Source organism: Ciona robusta, chromosome 12, assembly GCF_009617815.1.
Source record: "Ciona robusta chromosome 12, ASM961781v2".
NCBI classification, from domain to species: domain Eukaryota; kingdom Metazoa; phylum Chordata; class Ascidiacea; order Phlebobranchia; family Cionidae; genus Ciona; species Ciona robusta.
Window position 1 is genome coordinate 5,248,784 of NC_143246.1, and position 24,473 is coordinate 5,273,256.

Genomic DNA, 24,473 nt, shown 5'->3' on the forward strand with positions numbered 1-24,473 from the left:
TTGCAGCGATCTTATAGGATTTATTGCGGAAATAATCATCGTCAAAATGAAATCACGATTAACGTTATTTTTTTACAATATTCGAGCGGGCTAAATTTCTCCAGTCGAGTGGAGATTTTAAATCAGCGGTACAGAGTCACGGTTTGCTCATTTTTCTCGCGGAGCAGGCACCGGAAAACGATACGATACATCAGAAATGAATATTTACATAGTGAGGGATTAATATGTTTGGTACAGATGCCAAAAATGTGAAACTCAAGTATAAGGCCTCTTTTAACGTGGGGTATATTTAACTGTACAGTTTGTATACATAGGGTGTTTCGTGGTATAAAAGTCTTGCCCGTAAGGACGGTTAAATGCGAATACAAAGGTACACTGCAAAATATAATGTGTTTGGAGCATTTTAAGGGCTGTTGGGTCTTATAGACAGGTCCTGGGACCAGGGATACAATACACACCACACACCGTGCTCTTTATACATGCTGGCAGGTAGGAGCGCCGATTTACAGCAACCATGCTATGAGCGCTTACAGAATCAAGTATATATGAGTTTTGTACAAATGATCGGCCGTTACGAAGAACGAAAAATGGTGCAAAGTACTATATATGCAAGGCGCGTATGCGAGTAAAATGTCGATTTTTCGTTAAGAAACTGTACATGTCAATATAGTAAAATCAGCAGCGAGTGCCTCTAGCGCTCCGTGCGGCGTTTACAGCATTGGCGGCGATAGACCGAGAAGTAATCACGGGATTTTGACATGAAAAGGACTGCCTGGAATATGATCGTCACCCCACTTCACTATAAGCAGATAGTCGCCGGCTTCCTTGGCTGTGTATGTAATCGCGTACTTTCGCTGACCAACGTGTTTTACGTGAACTTCTTCGCAAGGGGTTAGTGGGCCGTGAACGCCGACCAGGAGCATGTTACTGCCTGTTGATATAGAAATTGGATTTATTACAAAAAAGCAAAACTTATTGTGTATTATATTCTATAGTACTGTAGGGTAAAATGGGACACCATTGGTACTTAAATCCCGTATTTCCTGATTGTGTTTTTAACAATTAACAACGCTCTTTTAGAGTCGTCAGAATACAGTTATATTATTCCGTAAATAATCTTTGTTCACTACTAAATGAGATGATACGGAAGAATGAAAACTTAAATCATTTTACCCCACAAAAAAATCTATTACTGAAAAACTGAAAAAATTACCTGCATTGCAGCAATCGACGGAGAAAGTATTTTCACCGATCACAGCTCGCCTGAGACCGCTTCCATACGACCTGACCTTGCTAGCATCCGATTTAAAGCGTTGCTGAAATACAATGATCATGTTAAACTATTTATAGCTGAATATAAAACACTTTAGGGACAAAATAGGACCTTTAAATGGGAAGGTGCATAAGTGATAACTCGTAAGCAGGCACGGGGTGTATGATGAAACAGAACACCCGTGTTATAACGACTGCAGTTGCCACACCATGCGAGATTAAATGATATACACACACGAACATTCACAAAATAACATATTTTTTAATCATCTCTTTAAAAATCAAAAGCGAATATTAAAATAAAATAACGAAAAGATGGGAATCAACGGAAAACGACAGTCGTTAAACACGCTATAGATAAAAAATTAAATAAACAATACTACAATATTTCACACGTTAACTTACCGGGTCTTTAGTGTTCTTTCCAACCCCTGTGACAGTGACTGGGAAAGGACTACCTGGGATGTCCTGGTCGTTGAACTTCACATTCACTTCATAATCGCCTGCAAACGATAATATAACGTTAAAGGGTCGCGTTACAGTATAACGTATAGCAGGCCGGGATAAGATGGCTACCGTTAAGCACATAATATGTTGTGTCGATTAATTTAGTGACCACTGGGCTGAAAATTACTGTCAATTGTCTTGCCCCGATAAAAAAAACAAAATAATTACCCATAAAGTTACGTATGTGGTAACTCGTAAGCTGGCATGAGGTGTGTGAAATATAACACCCTTGTTATAACACTGTCGTTGCCCCGCCACGCGAGGATAAAGTATGTTACACTCATTCATTCTAAATTAAACGCATACCTGGTTCAGTAACGACGTACGACACACCGCAAGAACCATCTTTTCTGTCTTCAAAGTTGATATCTGCTTTTGAAGGTCCTTCTACTGCGATGGACAAACCACCGGCCCCTGCTTCGCGTGTCCATATACTGAAGTCAGCTGTAGGGATATAATGGATTATTTATGTGTTACCGTTAAATACTTCATATAACACTTGGCTATTTGGTATATTAGCACCATTTTTAAAGCACGAGTTTATTCTATCTGAAGAGTGCTATAACTAGTATAATTTTACCGTTTTTTTAGAGGGTTTAAAAACGTTTCAATATATTCATGTTCTTTGTCATTGTAACAATTCTAAAAGTTGAAATTCTCAAAAAAACACAAATTAAAAATCTAAAACAGGACAGAGAATCAATGTACTATGTGTAGGCACTTATTACAAGTGGACTTGAACCAAAAACCTCTTGCCCTTAAAATCACACAATACCAATGTATCTCCACACCTGGAAACTTACAATAACACCTACTTCCCGCGGTAGGACTTGAACCATAAGCCCCTTGGTCTTAAATTAATATATTATCAACACATCTCCTTACCTGGTACACTGACGACAGCTCCTTCTAACCCAGGACCACCAGCAGTGACTTTATGAGCCCCACCCTCACCGAGGGGTCCAACTGTGAACTCGAAGGGGCTTCCAGGTACATGTTGACCCATATATCGCACACTGACAGTGTGTACGCCCATTTCCTAATATAAGCAATGTATTAGATTTCATTCATTTAATAATTTATTCACTTTTCATTTATTCAAATATGGATTCAATTTGTAACGTTTTTTTTAGTTTAACAATTAAAGAAGTAGGTATTTTGTAGGTTGGGAGAGATGTCCTATGTTTTCATTCTCTTGTATCAACAAAAAAAAAATCCCTCACAAAGTTACATGTGTGGTGACTTGTAAGCTGGCATGATATGTGTGAAACAGAACACCTGTGTTACAACAACTGTCGTTTTTTCAGCCACGCGAGCATGAAGCAAGTTAAATTCATTCAATTTTTACCTTTGGTATGAATCTAATACTGTATGTGTTCTCATCAGTCTCTACTATTTCTGCCTTCTGGGTATCTCCGCATGGACTTTTTACTTCAGCAGATAAATCAGCCAAGCCAGCACCTAGGGGGGAAGAACATTAGTATTAATAGATGTTAGGTACTGGATAATAAATTTACCATTTCCGACTTGAAATTAATTTAGTAAAGTGCCACCAAATAAAGTGGCATAGACATTAAACACTACATACATAAAATTTTACAATAATTATTTTTTCAACGAGTTTATAGGAAAAGAAAATTAGAACAACCCATCACTTTAAGGGTGTGGGTGAGATAGTGTACACATGGGGTTCTGCCATTACCATTTTTCAGAAAGGTTAATAAGAAAAGAAAGTAAAAAACCTGTCGCTTTTAGAGAATGTTCGAAAGTGCCAAATTTTCCCTGGCTGCTCGTGAATTTTGGGACAAAAGGAGAAGCGGAGGAAGTGAGGAGAGAGTGGGAGGATTGAGAGGAGGGGGAGAAACTCTCCCGAACCATGGACTGTGATTGGCTGCTCACTCCTGTGCTCCTAAAAGAGGACTGCTCCACTCTGCTGTATGATTGGCTGAAGGAGGAGGCGTGGCGTGTGGATTTTGCTCCAGAAGACATAAGGTCCATCCAGTTGTCTTTAGGAGAGAGGAAAAAAGAAGAAGGGAAAAAAAGAATGAAATTTAATAGAAAAAGGCAAGGATTATGTGACAGAACTGAAAAAGGAGAATAAGTTAAAAAGAAACTTTGCTGAATGTTGAATTTCATGAATATTTTAACCAGAAGTCTGTTGTGCTTTATCCTTTTATAGGTGAAATACATTTAAACCTGGGATATTGGCCAGGGTTTGTATATTACCACACAGTTCTAGAAGTTGTGTTAGCTTTATAAAACATAAGTAGATATAGTGATTACTTACTTGGTATTTTCAGGTTAAGATCGCAAGTGCTACCAACTGTAGCAACGGAAGCTGCTTTCTGTTGTCGCAGAATGCTTCCTTTCTTTTGTGGACTGTCATCGCCTATGTTGTAAAAAATACATAAGAATATGACAAATAAATTAAGGACAAGGGTTCCTAAAAGAAGAGGCTTGCAACATTTTGGGTTGATGTACTTTTTTTCAGATCAGTGCAGAACAAAAATAGTAGGAGATACAACTTCACTGTATAACATCTATTTAAACCAAATTTGACTTTATTTTTTGCATTTGATGATGCCATTTAGCAGATGATTACGTATGCTTTTTTTTGCAAAGACTGATGACGCCACTTAGGCCAAATATGTTTTTTATTAAACAATTTGTTGAGCTGTATTTTGTTTTCTTCTTACTAGCACCAGATTATTACTGTTTTTTACTTTATATGTTTTTTTTTAGCAAGTTAAACTTGTATACTCACCAGTGCACACAACAGTGAATGGAGAACCAGGTACATGCTTGTCTGCGAACTTTACATTGATCACATAGTTTCCAGGTTCTTGTGGTGTGTATGTAACACGACATACGCCATCATCCATATCTTCACAGTTAATATCAACCTTGCTTGGACCTTCAATTGATAAACCAAGACCGCCGTAACCTATAAAAAAAGATATGTGAATTTTGCGATTGTTGCTACCAGGCATAATGTAATATATGAATGAATGAATGTAGCTTAATTTATTCTCACGTGGCGGTGAAAACGACAGTTATTTTAACACGGTATTCTGTTTCATACACCTCGTGCCTGCTCTCCCAAAAATAAATCTCCCAAATCAAAAAATTACAAGTTACTATTAAAAACCTTACCCCTACAAAAAAATCTAAATCTCCATCAGATCTTCTGATATTGAACTAAGAAAATCTCAAATTCAAGTCCTTTTCTTACCAGCTTGTCTTGTATCCACCATAAACACAGCTGTTTCCCCAGCACAAGCGCTTTCTTTTCCATCTCCGTATACTTTTACTTTACTTGCATCTCCAATCTCGGACTCTCCTACCATGATCCGGAAGGGAGAGTTTGCGATGTGACGACCTCTCTTCTTCACGCTCACGAGATGCTCTCCAATCTCCTTGGGAGTAAACGAGATGCCTGGAGGAGGGAAGAAGAGGAATGAACATTTTGGAACGGTAATTTGATTTTTTAAGATAGAAATTGCAGTTTTTAATTTCTGATTTAATATCTTTTATTATTTTAAAACCAATTGAAAGAGTAAGTTTGATTTTTTTAGATAGAAATTGATTTAAAGTACTACTGAATAGCTCTTTTGGTTTAAAAACAAAAACTCATAATTAAATCTATTTCGATACTTTACCAGAACATAATATCACACCTTACTATATAAAGTACCTATAGGCACCAAACCTGGGGTGGTAGGTTAGACAGACTTACCCTACATTAGATTGGTTTCATAAAAAATTATGTTTAACTATCCCTGCCCCCCTGCATTTTAAAGTTTGGAATTCATGAACTTACCAATATGGCCGTTGGGCAATTTCTTAAGTACGCAGCTCTCTTTGTGTCCGGATGGTGCCTCGATGCTGGCTGAGAGAAGAGAGAGATCACTCTCGTTGATTTTAAGAGCAACATCACTGGTTGTTCCATAAGAAAGTTTCGATTTTCTTTGATCTGCTCCACCTGAATGTAAAGATTAAATTTATACCACATGGCAAAAATTAGCTTGTGAAAAATATATTTTTCTTTGTAAAAATTATTTTTATAACACATGGAAAAGTTTAACTTTCGAAAAATATGTTTTTTTTGTAAAGATTATTTTTATAACACATGAAAAAGGTTAGCTTTCGAAAAATCTGTTTTCCTTTGTAAAGTAAATATAAATTGTAAGAAATATAAATGTATTAAATGAATGAATCATTATGAATGTAACTTGCTTTATGCTCCCGCAGACAGAAAACAAAAGTCGTTATAATATGGATGTTCTGCTTCATACACCTCATGCCCAATATACAGTTTTAGGTGCAGCGGCAGCATTGACATACTTTTTTTTTAAATTTACATAGTTTTTAATTAAATGTTTGCAATGACCTGCAAGTTGCTCTTCCAGGGTTTAACAGCCCGCTTTTATTTGACTGAAATCAGTCAAAAAAACTTACAGAAAATAGTATTTTATCACAGCTTACCAGAGATATTTGCTGTGTATGGAGATCCTGGTATGTGTTGGTCATCAAACTTAACAGTGACTGTGTATTCTCCTGGTGCAGTTGGTAAGTAAGTAACAGAACATGTGCCATCTTTATTATCCTGGCATGTAATGTCTGCTTTGGACGGGCCTTCCACAGCAAGTGCAAGTCCACCTAAAAATATATAGAATTATTTTTTGAATTTATTCCTGTTTTATTTGAGTAAGGTCCTACAGTATGGCAGGCCACAGGGCATTTGATTTAGGCCAGAGTTGGTTTATTAAACTGAAACCCAGGGTTTACAACTCATTTTTTACACAAAAAAGGTTATCTATTCTATTCTGTTCTATGTGGGTAAGTTCACACAGAGGGGTATACCATGGGACCTGCGATTTAGGCAAGAGTTTTTCATTTACGCCGAAATCCAGGGTGCTATGACCCGTTACATACTACTGAATTGTACTAATATCTGATTAGCGCGAACGCTATAAAAAGTTATTGTCTGTTCAGTTGCAGTAATGAATAAATAAAATTAAATTTGTCTGTTCGGCTACGATAACGCAGATCGACAAAATTTATAAAACCAAAAAGAAAGGTAGTAGCGGTAAAACAACAGTTGTAAAAACACGTTTATGGATGGTGGCACAAAAAAAGTTTTTACCTGCACCAGCGTCTTTGGTAACAATCGTAAAGTTGGCTGGTTCATCAACTTTGCCAGTCACAAGTCCAGGTCCATATGCTGTCACATGACCAGGGGCCATGACATCAGCGTAGAATTGGATGGGACTTCCTGTTGTAAAAAATTCAGAGTTAAAAGGATTGCGAAAATTAGGTCTGTTGTGATTTTGAAAATTAGTGTAAAATTTTAGATAAAAAGATTGCCAAAATTCGTTTTTGTCGTTGTGATTTTGGAAAACAGTGTAAAATTATGCACAATGTATGATTTTGTCACTATGTTTATATAAAGTCACTTTTATTTTTTTGTCAGTTGCGTAAGCCTATATATATTACGAATACCTTACAAATTTGCTACGACAATCCAAAAAGCATTAAAAATTACCTACAAAATCATAAAGAAGTCCATTTTCAACTAAAATGTCACAAATTGTATGTGAAACCTTAAAATAATTAAACCAATGCCACACAGGCATAATAAATCACAAGTTTTTTTCAGATTTTAAAGTTTACCTGAGATATGTTCATTATCAAGTAAGATGGCCATCTCATGCAGTCCTGGTTCATGGGGCTGGTATTGTACAGTGATGGTTCCATCACCGTTGTTCTTGATGACTGGAGACTCCTTAATCCCACTTGGTGTAGTAACTTCACCTGAAAATTCAGAATTTTACTTAGATTGCCCAAAAAACGTTTTTGTTGAATAAATAAATAGAAATGCTTATTTATCCTCGCGTGTCAGAGCATCTCTTTTAATCTTTTAATATTTGTGTCCAATTTTATACAAATTCCCATGTATGCAACTTTTCGGGTGATTTTTTACGTTTTTGTTAACTTAGTTTAGTATTTTCACACTTACTGGTAAGGTTTCCAGGTCTGGAAGGCACTTCAAACACAAGTTGCACGGGTCGGAGCGAATCTGGACCATCAACTTGTTCAATTGCCTTTAAAGTGAAAATTAAAATTAGCAATAGCAAACATTTTAAGTTAAAAAATATTTGAATATTAAGAGTGTCATTTTTGATTTTATGAGATGCCTCCCTATATAACAGAGGCAAAAATGGGCTAAAAGATGGAAAAATATATCTATAAACCGTGAGGCTTTACTTTCTAACTAAAAAATTGGGCAAAAAAGGTCAAAAAAAGAAAAAAAAAATCTATAAATAGTTGACTTAAAAATTGTGCTATGTTAATAAAACACACTCCAAAAAAAAGGCAACACAAGCATGCAGGTAACTGGTTTATACCGGTTCACTCCCGTTCATGTAAGAGTAGGCAGGTGCTACTGCTGTCTGTTGGAAATCTTCTTCCACCACTGGTGCAGGTTTCAAGCCAGGCACAGCCTATTATGACATCACAGCAGTGTTTTATGAAGCGTGCAGTCACATGACCATGCACCATAGACAGCCAATACAACAAGCGTGAAAGTTTACGGTCCAATAAATATTTTTGATAGGCTTTTAAAAATGCTTCCGATTTTTTTGTTAACATCTTAAAGATGTTTCCATTTCTTTCTGTTAATATATCTTTTAAATGTTTTTATTTTTTTGTTTTTCTTAACATTTCATAAAAATGTTTCCAGCTCTTTATTCATACCACTACAGTGTTACAAGTGAATTTTTAAAATTCTAAAATCCGATTTAATTTTAATTGTCAATAAAAAAAGTTAAATTTTGAAATATTTTGATTAGTCAATATGGTAAAACTAATACAGTTAGATATAAACCCACTACAAACCCAATACTACAACAGCAACCACACCCAAGCCACCATATAGCCTACCGTAACTCTGTATGGGCTGTTCGGAACTTCTTCCCCACCAAAATGAATATTAATTGTATACGGGCCAACTTCTTTAGGTGTGTAGAAGATATCAAAAGTGCCATCTTTGTTTTGAACAACGTCTGCGTCCAGTTTTTCACCATCTGGGGTGGTGACTGCACACGTGACATTGCCAGGTCCGGCACCATTAGGGTCAACAGTTATCACAGCTTCTTCTCCAATGTAAATGTTGGGACCAAGGCCATCTCCTATAGAGAGAATTGCTTAGTTAGGGGTGAATGAATGAATGAAGCTTACTTTATCCTCACATGGCCGGAAAACGACAGTCAGTATAACATGGGTGTGTCATACACCTAGTGCCAGCTTACAAGTTACAAAGTATGTTGCTTTGTGGTTGAATATTTTTTGTGATTTAAAGGCATAAACTCATAACATAATTTTTTGTTTAACTATTTGAAACTGATACCAAGATCATGTTATTTAAAGAACAAAGAAAAGGGAATCAACAGCAAAATGATAACTCACCAGCTGTTCCAAAGCATACTTGAAGAGAGAATGAGAAGAAGGGAAGAAAGAGAAAAAGAAAGAAGGTTAGATATTTTGAGAGAAAAAGTAATTATGCCTAAACATGTAAGTTTGCATATTTGATTAGACTGTTATGAATAAATGAATGTAACTTGTTCTATCCTTGTGCTGTGAGAAAAAAACAGTCATTGTAACACAAATGTTCTATTTCATACATTTCGTGCCAGATTTCGCCTCTAACTGTTTTGCCCTAGGACACATTCGCCCACAATGGTGGCAAGGACGAGCCTTGAGCCTATAACTTCTGTGTTAAAGACAGGCTCGCTAACTACTTGGCCACAGCCAGGACATTTATTCAAAAAAAGAGGACTTATTAAAAAAATACTGGAAAAACAAACTTTTAATTGTTTATTACATACCTGATACAAGGCATTTATTTGCATCCCCAGAAGGCACAGCTCGAATGCGATATGGTGAATAAGGTATTTCATCCCCTCCATATTTCACTGAGATGGTGTATCGACCAACCGTATCAGGGATGTAAGAAACAGAATATGTTCCATCACCGTTGTCACGCACACTGGCTCTTTTTGGGCGGCCTTCGGGGTCCTAAAAAAGAATGTTATTAAATAGGAATTTTCAATTATGATATAGAGTTTTATTTTTGTTTAAGCAAATTGAAAAAAAATGTTTTTTTCAATTTGTTGTAAAAATATAAAATTTGCATTTTAAATTACAGAAAATAATTTGGGTAAAAAAACATAGCAAATATTGGTTATTAAGTTATTAGAAAGTGGTTAGTGTTCTGTGGAAATAAAGTTATTGTTGTTAATTATTGCAGGTTTTCACTGACGAACATGCAAGCACCAAAACAAAATTATTCTGATTGAAATTACATAGAATGATGTTGTTATTGCATGCAATGGTAAATCATCAATTTTCTTTTTGTATTTTGTAGTAATTCGTCATAAGTAGGAAGATAAAGTTGGTTTTCCAGAAAGCAGTTGCTTGCATCTTCACCAGTTAGTAGTAAGGGTTATTGCTTTTGTTAGACAATAAATTAATGCACACCACAGGAGAGAAAGGAGAAGAAGGCAGCAGAAGAGAGAAGGAGAAGAAGGCAATTTGAAGACCGTCACCAGTGCATGATGGTAACTTACTGAGGCATGGACTTCTCTGCATGGTGAATCCTTTGCACCTGACTTAACGCCACCTCGTTTTCGTGGGCTGCGTTCATAAGGTTCTCCCGTTCCACTGGCCGACTTTCTTGGGCTTCCCTTGGTAGGGCTTGATGCTTTCGGACTGTTGGACTCAGAGCTGGAACTTGAGCTGGAGCTAGATCTTGATCTAGAGCGACTACTAGAGGAACTGCTGGAGCTTGATCCGCTCCTGCTTCGGCTCTTTCTTCCAGGACTATCCTCGCTTCCACGAGAGCCTCGACCAGGTCGAGTTTTGGTTGGGCTGTGCGACTTGCTTGGGCTCTTCCTTTTTGGAGAACGAGCACCTGGGCCCACCCCTTCAGAGCCAGTAGGCTTTTTGGGAGCAGGTGGCATCTCAACTGAGTATTTTTCGCGCTTTGGATTCTAAAACGCGGTTTGGAAACATGACTCAAACAATAAACGAAACTTCCGAACCAACAATATAATATAATGAACCAAAACATGACAATAATAAATAATGGCACTCCAAACACAAGCACATACAAACATACATACCGTGATTTGAACAGCAAGAACACCATCTCCAGCATCTGTGGCATCAATGGTAAACTCAACAGGCAGAGATGCAGGCACACCACCTGATGCAATACCTGGTCCATTGCATTTGACCTAGCGTAAAAACAACATAAATTCATCTCTTATATTACGGTAACGAAGATCAAATTAGTTTAGCAACAAAGAGTAATACTGGCAATTCCAAAGTTGTTAAAAATTATGAAAAATGATAAAATATTTCCTAATGAGACAGAATAGAATAACATAACTATATTGCAGAAAATATTTCCCAATTTCATTCAATTCATCATTTATTTAAAATACTGCTAATACTAAGATTCAATCTTTTACAGTTTCTTTTGTATAAAGGGTATTTTTTTTCAGTAACAGTTGAAAAAATATGTTTTCCCCGTTCTTCCTTGTTTGCTGAACAGAAAGGTATAAGAAAGGTGTTCTGTTTCATACACCCTATAACCTCTGTGTTAGAGGCAGGCATGCAAACCACTGCGCTATGGCACCAGACACGTAAAACAGATTAACATTTTAAATATCAACACATTAATACCTTGCTAGCATCGTGGGTGGGTTGTACTCGAACACGGTATGGACTTCTTGGGATTTCGTGGTCAGCATATTTCACTTGGACTTGGTACGGACCTTCTTTGGTGGGGGTGTACTTGACAGTGTGTGTTCCGTCTCCATTATCTCGGACATCAACTGGTTCTTTCAAACCTGTAACACATGTGTTTTAACAAGCTGTAAAATGTAAATTGTGGGTGATTACAGTGTTTAATGTGCCTATACATTATAAAAATATGAAAAAATTCGGAATAAATATTTACCCACAAGTCACATACATGCAGTGGTTATAACACAGGTTTTCTGTTTCGGACATCTTGTGCTAGTTTACGAGAGTTACCACGCATGTAACTTTGAAGATGATTATTTTTTGATGTATGGTTGACAACTTGGACAAATCATTAGTAACCATTTAGTTAGACTGATTGCCATTAAGTGTCTTTCCAAAAATACATACGCCCACAATGGTAGCACCAGACCAGCACATAACCTCTAGGTTAGAAGCACGCTACTACTGTGCTACATTGGCGGTTTTTGGGGTAGGTATAAATCAGTACCTACTCAAAAACTTAACTAAGTCATTTACTTACCTCTTGGTCCCTTAACAGCAACATCCAATGGGGCGACACCAGCAGTTGAGCAATCTACTGTGAACTCCTGTGGGACGTTTGCTCTCACTCCAGGAGATACTCCAGGTCCATTGCATGACACCTATGCAAAATATAATTAGTTATTCTATCAGTGTTAAATAAATTCTTGAATTGTTAAAATTTATGAGAAAAATGGTTTTGGAATTTGGGCGCCATGGCCCATTGATTAATGTGTGTTCTTGGACAAGACACCGCACTAATCAATTTTGCTGTTTGGCGCACGAAGCATCAGTCCATATAGATCGCAAAAAAAGGAAGAAGATTTTCCAGATTTAGAGTTAAAATTACAACTTTTTTTTACTTCAGTATTTTACTAACTCAAAATAGTTTTTTACTGGTAAAATTTCATTTAAAAAAAACTTTATTTTATCATACAATTTTCTTGATTATTTCATGCTATCTTTCTATTTTACCTTGGTAGGGTCCACAGTATCCTTGACAGGGACAATGAATGGAGATCCGGGTATATTTTCCCCGCCATACGTGATGTTTACCTCATATTCACCAGGCGCTGTTGGTAGGTATTCGACAGCGCATGTTCCATCCTTGCTATCCTGATAAAACAAGATTAAACCGGTTTATAATGTGTCGTACGAGTATTATAAGGTGATGAGCCGAGTCAGGTGTATTTCCAAGGTACCCGGCATGGCTTACCAAAGGACTTTGACAATTTAGAATAGCTTAATGTATTTTGGAACATTTTCTGTAAATTAACTCTTTTTTCGATGTTTTAACTAAAAAACAATAAAAGATTTTTTTAATAAAAAACAATAAAAGATTTTTTTGATTAAAAACAAATAAAAATAATAAGTAGCAGTGAAACTTAAAGTAACATTACTTTTACAGCACTTCTAATGGTAAAAATAAAAACAACATTAAAAAATATATTTTTCATATAAAACTTCTAAACTTCATTTTCACTCACAGTGCATGTAATTTTTGCATCAGAAGGTCCTTCAACGACAAGTCCAAGACCTCCAGTTCCAGCCCCTCTTGTATCCACCATAAACTTGGCTGGTTTGGCTGTGGTACCTTGCTCCAAGCCTGGACCATATGCTTTTACCTTGCTTGGGTCGCAACCCTCATCTACACCAACGTTAAACGGAGATCCAGGAACTGGGACGTCATCATAGTCAACAATGACTTGATGGGGACCTGGAATAGGGAATTTTTAGTAACATTTTTTAGTAGTACTGGTTTTATATATATTTTGTGCACCACTTTGTCCAGCGCTGTGGTACAGTTGGTTAGCGCGCCTGCCTTTAGAGATAAGGAATTCAAGGCCGGTCTCTACTACCATTGTAGGTATATCTTGGGCAAGAGCAAGACACAAAAAATAGCAATTGCTCCAACCGATGTTTAAATTTGGTATGATTGTATCTAATTTGTAAATTTTTCAGTAGCACTATTTTACTGTGATAATAAAACTTTGTGGGTTACTGCATTTTAAATTTTTGTATAGTTATAACTTGAATAAACTTGTAACCACTGGGTTGAAGCAATTACGGATATGTGTTTTAACAGACATGCCCACAATAGTGTCCACATTGGACTTTTGACCAACATTGGTCTATATACTGGTGGCATGGCGTGGCATAGGACCTTAACCATACAAAAATAACCCTAACCCCTACAAAAAAAAAGAGAAGTCTAGGCCCAATCCATAAACATTAAAATATAACACTGTCTCCTAAATTTCAAATATAACCCACCTTTTTCATAGGGAGAGTATTTTGCATCATATGTTCCATCTCTATTGTCTTTCAAATCAACAGGAACTGCAGTTCCAGATGGTCCAACAGCTTTAGCGGTGACATGTTTACCCCCACGTGGGGCGAGACATCCAGCATCAACTTGAAACTCTGCTTCAACATCAGCAAGAACACCTGTATGATATTAAGATTAAAAACCGCCAATTAATGTGAGTGTTATCTTTTTTTGCATGTTTTACAGTGAGTAACAACGATAAAAAACAGGAGGTTATTTAGGTTAAAAACATTCAATTATTCTGGAAAACCAGGGCAACTTAGACTTATGCGTTCATACAGTTTGTGTCTATTTATGTTTCGAAGAATGCTGCTATTTCGGTTAAAGTGGACAACTGAACTTTTTTGAAAAAAAAAAAAAACTGTAATAAAGTACACAAACCTATTATACAGAAAATATAAATAAAGTCAATTTTTCGACAAAAAAACAGCACGAAACTATCATAAAAAGAAATTTAAAAAAAAACACAAAACTATTATTAAGTTAAATTTATGATAAAAATATTATAAAGTTGATTTTTTAGAAAACTATTGTAAGCACACCCCCTTACCATCAGGTTGGACACCAGGGCCAGTAGTTTTGACTCCACTTGTATCCACATCTGGTTTGATTGGAACACTAACTGGTGACTTGGGCACGGAGATGCCGCCATATTGTACGTTCACTAATGCCTTGCCTGGCTTGTTGGGCACAAATGTGATGCTGAAAAAAAGTTCATATTTTTGTGATAATGTTCATTTGATGGTTTATATATTTTATTGAATGAATGGTAATTATTTATCCATGAGTGGTAGGGTATTGGCAGTTGTTATAATACACCTATTTTATACACATTCTGCCTGCCCAGGAGTTACTATGCATGTTATTATTTGTATTATATTTCTGAAAAATTCCGGCAACACAAAAAAACTGACATAGCACCAAAACCAATGTAACTTGTAATAAATATAGCGAATCTAACCCCGATCTGGTGTTTATACAGTTAAACGATTCTTGTGTAAAGAAATACAGTAAGGATCTGGTGCTACGAAAACACAACTCAAGATCCTTATTCTATAAGACTAAATTTTTCTCTGTTTTTGTTTAAGCTAAAAAAACTTACTCATGTGTTCCATCTCCATTATCTTTAACCTTGGTAGGAACTTTAGTTCCGTCATCGTTTAGCACATCTGCTGTAAGAGGTGCGTCTCCAGCACTGCAGCAATCAGCGCATATCTTGCTTGGCTTTCCTACTTTTCCACTTTCAAGACCTGGCCCGCTTAAATCAACCTTAGAAGCATCAAATGCTGGCTCGATTTTAGCTGAAAAACAACACAATTAGGTTTTCAAACAAAAAAAATACAGACAGATATTGAATAATGGCACAATTTTAGCTAAAAAATGATAAAAAAATAGTTTTCTAACAAAAACAAAAAAAATAGTTTGCATTTTGTGGTTTTGTAATACAGTATCTGCTACATTTTAGCAATGTTAGCAAAAAAAAACATATTAAACTAAAAAAAACAGATAAAAAGTACTGTATAACATTATTAAAATTCCAGTACAGCACCTCTATATTTAAATCAATTTTATATTATTCTTTACAGATTAATTTTTACACATAAAAGTAAAGTAGTCGTAAATTAAAAAATTTCAGTGCATAACCTAAACTGACAGAGTTTTGAACCCAGTACCCATTAGTTACAACTGCTTACCATTGAATGGAGATCCGGGAATATGTTTATCAGCGAATAAAACATTGATCTTGTAATCTCCTGCCTCTGTAGGCATGTATGCCACAGAGCATGAACCATCTCCATTATCAATGCATTCAATTTTAGCTTCACAAGGCCCTTCAACAGTAAGTCCAAGACCACCATTACCTATTTAACAAAACAAAGAAATATTACAAAAAAATAATAAAAAAGTCACAAAAATTATAAAAAATGTAAAATATCGAATATTCCAAAAAAAGTTCCAAAAAATCGTAACATAATTTCAAAATTACAAAAAAGTTTAAAAATTATAAAAATATTACATATAAAAAATCAAACTATGCAAAATTTTGCTACAGAATATAAACTTTTAACATTATAAAATTAAATAAAAATTATGTCAAATTTTGGTCAAAAGTTCCAAACCTGCATCTGCAGTTTCAATGGTAAAGGGTGCAGATTGGTTGACAACCCCACCAGAAAGACCGGGGCCATATGCTCGGACTTTGCTGGGGTCAGCGGGGGTCAAAGCATCCACCAAGAAAGGACTTCCACGGACGGGGATTCCATCGTACGCAACATTCACTCTGTGTGGACCTATAGTAGAATATATCAGAGTTAAATGGAATAAATATAATCATCTACAAAGTTGCATAAATGGTAACTCAAAAGCAGTCACAGGGTGTATAAAATAGAATATCTGTGTTATAACGACCGTTGTTTTCTATGCGAGGGTAAGTAAGTTACACAATGCATTCATTTATTCATTAAAATGTTCAACAAAAAGGCGCAAAGGTATGACTATTAAAATCCATCCAGTATTCTTTAGGTTTGTCTAAGGTAACTTTTTACTCGGATATTAATATATACGGAACTATATACCGTAATTTTAGGCACCAGAGAAGTGAAACTTGTATTTAAAAAAAATGAAGTAGATTCTAATCCCCTACCTTCTTCTACAGGCGTAAAATGGCATTTCTTCCCGTTAGGTGTCTTCTTATCGTGAACATGTATTGGAAGATTAGAAGGTCCAACAACATCCACATCCAACTTTCCTTGTCCTCCTGCTCCCTTGGTGAGGACCTCAAACTCTTGCGGTTTTCCAACATCCATTTCTGAGGAGGTGTTAACAGGATATCATTTTTTTCAATTTAAATTTATTTTAATTTTGAATTCTTTTTAACATAATTTTATTTTTTAGTTGATTTGGGACTAGGAATCAGTACAGTTACCTATGTTACGTTAATTAGAATATTTTTTGGATTCAAAATATTTTAGACAACCAATAAGGGACCACTGAGTTGGAGCAATTGCTGTTAAATATTCTGCCCAAGCACAAAAACACCCATTGGTGGCAGCATCGTGCCTTGAACTAGTAACCCTCTTAGTTAAATACAGGCATGATAAACCTGACCACAGCGCTAGACAAAATATTGATAATTTCTTACTGTCTTCAAGGCCTTTGACTTTGACAGCGTTTACATCTAAAGCTGGTGCAACATCAACTGGGAAAGGAGAGTTAGGAATCTTATCCCCACCATAAGTTACTTCTACGTCCATTGGACCTTCCGCGTGAGGTGTGTAGGACACAGTGTATGTATTGTCCTGTTATGATGTAACATGGTTTAGTTATGTTTCAGGTTTTAAACTGAATGAATGAAGGTTACTGGCTTTATCCTCATGTGGCGGTAAAACGACAGTCATTATAACATAGGTGTTATGATTCTTTGTTTACTACCAAATGGGATGATAAAACAGAATAAAAAACATGGACCAACTTACACCAATACTATATGAAAAAAAGCATATATAAACAAATACTTTGTAAATGTGTTCTTCCAAAACACTTTATCTTTGCCAGGCCTACATTTTACCCTATTTAAAACCACTGTGGTATACATATAACCATCTTATACACTATGTAATAGTCATCTTACTTTGTTATCCAGAATGTCAGCCTTGCTTGCTGGAGGCTTATAAGAACCTCTGGCTGGTTTGAATTGAACATTTGGTTTTGCCTTTCCAGCACCCTTGGTGTATATGGTAAAGTGGGTGGGCTTGCCGCATTCAACACCTTGGAAAAAATAAACAATTTTAGGTCTGAGTGTGGTGTATAAAGTAAAAGCAATATAGAACTAGAAATATTTAAATAAAAAAAAACTAATAATTATAAAATCTATTAGTCACATTACCAGTTAATATCTACACACAATTCTAGAAAATCAGTGTTTTAATATCTGGAATTTCAAGCGAAAAAACTAGCGGAAAATTTGCACAACTTATTAGGTACAAATTTATGTTTTCGATAAGCAATAAAATTATAGTGTTTTCTGTATAAATATAATTTATGTATATGAGCAATGTACAATGATCTAAACTACTACATTATCTTTACCTTCTCTTTCAATCCCTGGTCCATCAGCTTTGACTTTCTTTGCATTATGTGACGAAGCAACATTTACTGTGATTGGTGATTTTGGAACTGGTTGTTCAGCAAACAGAACCATAATGGTGTGCTCACCTGTGAACAAATTAATGGCTGATTATCAGTTTATAAGCCAAGCTACAAACAATGTCGAATCAGTTTTTTTACTTTAAAATACCTAAATAAAAAAAAAATATTTAATTTCCCACCTGGGCCTGGAGGTGTGTATTTCACTGTAAAAGTGTCTGAAGCATCGTTTTTAATGATTTCAAATTCAACATCCCTTTCTGTAGGTCCAACCACTCCAGCTGCACACTTGATACCAATGCTAACATCTCCATTACCAGCTCTTGCACAATCCACTGTGAAGTAGGTGGGCTCTTCTGCTTTAAGACCTGGTTCAACTCCTGGTCCATACACCTTTACTTTGTCAGGGTAAGAGTCTTCATTGACGTTAACCTATGGGGAAAATATATTAGGTTTAAGTTTAAGTTTCCATGGTAGTAAAGGGTAATGTAACATACATGGTAACTCGTAAACTGGCACGAGGTGTATGAACACCTGTGTTATAAAGACTTTCGTTTTCCGGCCAAGCGAGGATAAATTAAGCTACATTTGAAACAGAACACTTGTGTTATAACAACTGCCATTGCCCACCAAGCGAGAAAAAAATAGGTTACATTTATTAGTATTCCTTACCCTGAATGGGCTGTCCTTCACAGCAACACCATCATAAGATGGAATAATGGTGTGTTTGATTGGATTCTTGGGTGTGTAGTCACAGTCATAAGTCCCATCTCCATTATCTTTCACTTTCACTGGCAGATTCTCTCCATCGGCAGCAACAGCTACGACCTCGACGGGGGCAGGAGCTCCTGCTCGCTTTGCGTCGACAGTAAAGTTGGTAGGGCGGCCGTTAACGGGGGTACCAGATTCAAGACCAGGACCGTAGGCTTTGACCTGGGATAAGGAAAATAATATGCAACTGATTTACAAAGTTTTTTTCCTATGTTATACCATAGTACACAAGAAAAGCACTTACAAACCTCATACTATAGCACTACACATAGGTTTGTATAAAGGGTTGGTACAAAAAGATTGTTTTTTTTTTGCACAAAAAAATAGATTAAAAATAGTTTAAACGGAAAAATAAACGAGAAGTTTAGTTTTAAACAAAAATTTGGAATAAACATGGTTAAATAGAAAAACTTTTGCATTAAAAATTAGTTCGACATTTTATGCAAAACATACCATGTCAGGTCTACTCTTGGTATCAGCAGGGGCAATCTGTGCCATGAATGGAGAACCTTTGATATCATTATCATCACATACGACATGTACAGCATATTCTCCTGGTTCAGTTGGGTGGTATTTCACATCACATGAACCATCGCCACAATCTTCACATTCAATCTTGGCTTGAGATGGTCCCTCAATTGAGAACCCTGGTATTTAAGGTATATTTTTTTATTTAACCTCATATGGGAAAAATTTGTACGGACCTGCCATTGATTAACAGTACAATTACTATTATGTATAAAGTAGAAAGGAATGTAACTTGCTTTATCCTTACATGAAGCAAAAACAACAGGAGTAATTACATAGATGTTCTGTTTAATAAACCTCGTGCTGGCTTACGAGATATTTTGTAAATAACTTTGTGGGAGATTGTTTTTTTTTTTGAGTGGCTGACAATTTAGACAACCCATTAGTAACCAGTAGGTTTGAGCAATTTCTATTAAATGTCTTGCCCAAGAATACATACGGCCACAATGGTAGCAGCAACAAGCCTTAAATTTGTTTGAACGTGGTAGCACCCTGGGAGTTGGGGTAATGGGCCCAACCCTACCCAAATTCATAGAAGGACCTTACCCTCACAGAATACAACAAAACCACTGCGCTAGGTTTGTTATTTTTTTCCACATTACATACCAAGCTGTCCAACTTCAGTTCCAATAGTTTCCACAACAAAATCAGCAGAGTGACCAACTTTACCACCATGCAAACCTGGGCCATAAGCTCTCACTTTCTGTGGACCTGCTTCAGGACCAACTAATATCTGGTAGATGAAAATAAACGGTCAATAATTTAAACACAGTGTGTTCTTGGTAAGCATTGAGATCAAAAACTGGGAACACCATTATTAGCACAACATTTTTTACTATCTTTTATTACCCCATTTGTTAGTAAACAGAAAATATTTACAGAATCATATAACTGTACTGTTTATCCTAATGACTCTAAAAGGGGGTTGTTGATAGTTCAAATCACGATCACGAAAATATAGAAATTTATGTGTTTTACAGATATTTTCTAAAGGCATAGGGCTACTTTTTATTCGCCTCTATTTATAAATAACAGTATTAGAAACCTCGAATGGGCTTTTTGGAATTGGTTTTCCTCCAAATGTGACATCGACGGTGTAGTTCCCTTGTTTTAGTGGGTAATACTCGCAATCAAACACTTCAGGCTCTTTGGGATTTTTCTTTACTGTCACAGGTTCGTTACTTCCCCCTAAAACAATAGGTTTAGAATCACATTATTATATTGCAGCTAAAATTTAAATAAAATAAATAAAGATTCTCACTTGGGCCCTTGACTGTGACTTTAAGATCTGCGTCACCAGCATCTTTAGTTGTTACATGGAAGTCTGCTTTTTCCCGCATACGAAGACCAGTGGGTTGAATTCCTCTGCCATAAGCACGGCATGCATTGGCATTGAAAGCTGTAAAAGATGGAAAAAATTTAGTTATTTATATCTTATGTGTATGGATGTATGGAGTGATTTCCAGTTTTTAAGTGGTATCTGTGATTCAGATATTCTTGAAAAACTGGTGTAGCTGTAAATGAAGATGTTAAAACTAAAATCACTTGGTATTTTCTGTGAAATGAATGAGTAGTTTAAATACACCAAGTTTTCTTAGTGATTTGGTAAAAGCTTTTAATTTACATATGAGAATATAAAATGCTGATGAAGGAATGGTAGTTTTGAGGAAATTGTGACCGAAACTTGTTTTTGGGAAACCTGGAAGCTGAGTTTGTTGAGTTGGTCTTTTAGCCTGTTGTGCCTCAATGGGCTTTTCATTTACAGGCTTAATTGCATCCTCTTTAAGCCCAGTTGGTGGTTTACTTTTTGAACCAGGTTTTGGGGCTTTGCCTAAAGAAATTATTTCACGTTTAGGAGCTTTTCCTAAAGAAAATATTTTACTGTACTAATACAGCAGAAAAAATGTTTTAAGAAAGTAAAAGAAATATATTAGGTTTTTTAGTGTGTTTGGCAACCTGGTGGTAAAAATTGCTCAGGACTCATTTCTACACTTCTCTCTAACTGTGCTTCAACAGGCTCTTCAATGACCGGTTGAATCAGGTTTTCTTCTTCAATAACCGGTTTAAACTGGTCTTCTTCATTTATGTCAACAGAAGAGCCCAGTTTAAAGTCTGGAGATATTTTTCCAGAAGACAGTTCAAGTTTACTGGGGTCATCTGGTTTGGACTGATCCACAGAAGAACCCAATTTGAACTCCGGAGAATTGATTCCAGATTCCCAATTTGGGTTGATGGTGTTGTCTGAATTAATTAAAATATAACCTGTTTTTGTCTAGCCATATTGTAACACAGTTAGGCTTGAGTTAATTATTCAACCATAGACTACAAGGCAGATCCCCTGACAGGCTAAGCCTTGCCATTAGGCCTTACTCATAAAGTAGTTGCATAATGTAGAACTGAAACCACCCGTAAGTATAAATTGTAACTCAACAAACATAAAGCAACAGAAGAAAGGAGATTATTTCTTAAAACTAATTCCCCTTTAGAGAAACAGAGAATAAAGCATGATTTTCGAAGCAACCTGGTAGTTTTAAATCTTCCAATGCATTTATTTGCACATCCAAATCATCAGGTTCATTTGGGCATTCTTTTGCCAGCTCAAAAGGAGTGCAAATTTTAGGAGACTGTTCTCCAGATTTTAGACCCACTGAGCCTACTAAACAAATTTAACGTTTAAATAAAATTTATAATTTTTAAGGCTTTTTAGGGACTGCTGTTAGATTGTTTATCTTGTTTAGGTTTTTTTGTTGCTTAGTTTGTGTATCAGGTTAGGATGATCACCTTCATATTCTAATATGATTTCATTAAGTTTAACATGTTAACAGTGTAAAAAAACAAATAAAAGACACCATGTTATTATAAACCTGGTAATTCTGTGTCTACAGAATCATCTGTTGGTTTGGAAGAGTCCGACATGCCCGGGAATTTTGGCATAGTAAGACCAAATTTAAAACCCCTTTTATCTTTAGGAGTCTGCTCACCAGATGACTTTTCAGGCTCATTGTTTTTGTTTTCTACAATGGTTAAAGTCACTTTAAAATTTTGCTACAGCTTAACAGTTTGTTCTGTTAGAAACACATTTCTTTGCCATAAATAATATAAAACCAAACTGAAACTGCATCATGCTGGTAAGACCTGGTAATTCTGTATCTATGGGATCATCAATTTCTTTTGTAGAGCCAGAGAGACCAGGAAATTTTGGCATAGTAAGACCAAAATTAAATCCCTTTCGGTCTTTTGGAGTCTGCTCTCCAGATGACATTTCAGGATCATTGGTTTTGTTTTCTAGAATAGTTAAGTTACTTTAAAGTTTTGCTACAGAAGAGGAACTGTTACTTTGAGTTTGTTCTGTTAGAAACAAACGTCTTTGCCATAAATTATATAAAACCAAACTGAAACTGCATCATGCTGGTAAGACCTGGTAATTCTGTGTCTATGGGATCATCTGTTTCTTTTGTAGAGCCAGAGAGACCAGGAAATTTTGGCATAGTAAGACCAAGTTTAAATCCTTTTTTGTCTTTAGGAGTCTGCTCACTAGATGATGTTTCAGGATCATTGTTTTTGTTTTCTACAGTAAGTAAAGTCACTTTAAATATTTGCTAGACAAGAAAAACTGTTAATTAAAGAGCTTGTTCTGCTAGAAACAAATGTCTTTGCCATAAATTATATGAAAGCAACTGAAACTGCATCATGCTGGTAAGACCTGGTAATTCTGTGTCTATGGGATCATCAATTTCTTTTGTAGAGCCAGACAGACCAGGAAATTTTGGCATATTAAGACCAAAATTGAACCCCTTTTTGTCTTTAGGGGTCTGTTCACCAGATGACATTTCAGGCTCATCGTTTTTGTTGTCTAGAACAGTTAAAGTCACTTTAAAGTCTGCTACAGAAGAGCAACTGGTAAATAAAGAGTTTGTTTTGTTAGAAACAAATTTCTTTGCCATAAATTATATGAAAGCAAACTAAAACTGCATCATGCTGTTAAGACCTGGTAACTCTGTGTCTATGGGGTCGTCAGTTTCTTTTGTAGAGCCAGACAGACCAGGAAATTTTGGCATAGTAAGACCAAGTTTAAATCCTTTTTTGTCTTTAGGAGTCTGCTCACCAGATGACATTTCAGGATCATTGTTTTTGTTTTCTACATAAGTTAAAGTCACTTTAAAGTTTTTCTACAGAAGAGAAACTGTTAAATAAGGAGTTTGTTTTGTTAGAAACAAACGACTTTGCCATAAATTATATAAAAGCAACTGAAACTGCATCATGCTGGTAAGACCTGGTAGCTCTGTGTCTACGGGATCATCAATTTCTTTTGTAGAGCCAGACAGACCAGGAAATTTTGGCATATTAAGACCAAAATTAAATCCCTTTCGGTCTTTTGGAGTCTGCTCTCCAGATGACATTTCAAGATCATTGGTTTTGTTTTCTAGAATAGTTAAGTTACTTTAAAGTTTTGCTACAGAAGAGGAACTGTTACTTTGAGTTTGTTCTGTTAGAAACAAATGTCTTTGCCATAAATTATGTGAAAGCAAACTAAAACTGCATCATGCTGTTAAGACCTGGTAACTCTGTGTCTATGGGATCGTCAACTTCTTTTGTAGAGCCAGACAGACCAGGAAATTTTGGCATATTAAGACCGAAATTGAAACCCTTTTTGTCTTTAGGGGTCTGTTCACCAGATGACATTTTAGGCTCATCGTTTTTGTTGTCTAAAACAGTTAAAGTCACTTTAAAGTCTGCTACAGAAGAGCAACTGGTAAATAAAGAGTTTGTTTTGTTAGAAACAAATTTCTTTGCCATAAATTATGTGAAAGCAAACTAAAACTGCATCATGCTGTTAAGACCTGGTAACTCTGTGTCTATGGGGTCGTCAGTTTCTTTTGTAGAGCCAGACAGACCAGGAAATTTTGGCATAGTAAGACCAAGTTTAAATCCTTTTTTGTCTTTAGGAGTCTGCTCACCAGATGACATTTCAGGATCATTGTTTTTGTTTTCTACATAAGTTAAAGTCACTTTAAAGTTTTTCTACAGAAGAGAAACTGTTAAATAAGGAGTTTGTTTTGTTAGAAACAAA

General features: G+C 35.9%; 2 protein-coding genes across 8 annotated transcripts in view; both read right to left on the reverse strand.

The window, feature by feature from the left end:
• Window positions 1–23,817, reverse strand: LOC149727109 (filamin-C-like). 7 transcript variants are annotated; one of them, XM_089889769.1, is made up of 49 exons: window positions 23,676–23,817; window positions 23,391–23,540; window positions 23,106–23,255; window positions 22,821–22,970; window positions 22,538–22,687; window positions 22,267–22,416; window positions 21,924–22,058; window positions 21,359–21,643; window positions 21,102–21,233; window positions 20,664–20,801; window positions 20,448–20,590; window positions 20,009–20,135; window positions 19,328–19,521; window positions 18,776–19,036; window positions 18,286–18,535; window positions 18,047–18,172; window positions 17,589–17,725; window positions 17,100–17,256; window positions 16,602–16,766; window positions 16,078–16,248; window positions 15,652–15,819; window positions 15,060–15,258; window positions 14,508–14,659; window positions 13,903–14,076; window positions 13,116–13,345; window positions 12,604–12,744; window positions 12,131–12,251; window positions 11,527–11,693; window positions 10,962–11,075; window positions 10,407–10,829; window positions 9,666–9,855; window positions 9,247–9,264; window positions 8,722–8,969; window positions 8,187–8,282; window positions 7,799–7,883; window positions 7,453–7,593; window positions 6,926–7,054; window positions 6,265–6,438; window positions 5,600–5,761; window positions 5,012–5,215; window positions 4,544–4,723; window positions 4,067–4,168; window positions 3,522–3,785; window positions 3,128–3,240; window positions 2,665–2,818; window positions 2,086–2,223; window positions 1,678–1,775; window positions 1,214–1,316; window positions 1–931 (listed from the first exon to the last, which is right to left on the reverse strand). In XM_089889769.1, the coding sequence occupies exons 1-49, from the start codon at window positions 23,800–23,802 to the stop codon at window positions 744–746; spliced, it is 7,974 nt and encodes a 2,657-aa protein (XP_089745895.1). In that variant the 5' UTR covers window positions 23,803–23,817; the 3' UTR covers window positions 1–743. The 7 variants fall into 7 exon arrangements, with proteins under 7 accessions (XP_089745895.1, XP_089745898.1, XP_089745900.1 ...); XM_089889772.1 differs by lacking the exon at window positions 21,102–21,233; XM_089889774.1 differs by lacking the exon at window positions 10,407–10,829.
• The window catches only part of LOC149727110 (uncharacterized), a 907-nt gene continuing 186 nt past the window's right edge, over window positions 23,753–24,473 (reverse strand). The window contains exon 2 of the mRNA XM_089889815.1: window positions 23,753–24,393. Coding sequence (XP_089745941.1) covers window positions 24,218–24,393 — 176 coding nt within the window. The 3' untranslated portion in view covers window positions 23,753–24,217. The remainder of the gene's footprint in view (window positions 24,394–24,473) is intronic.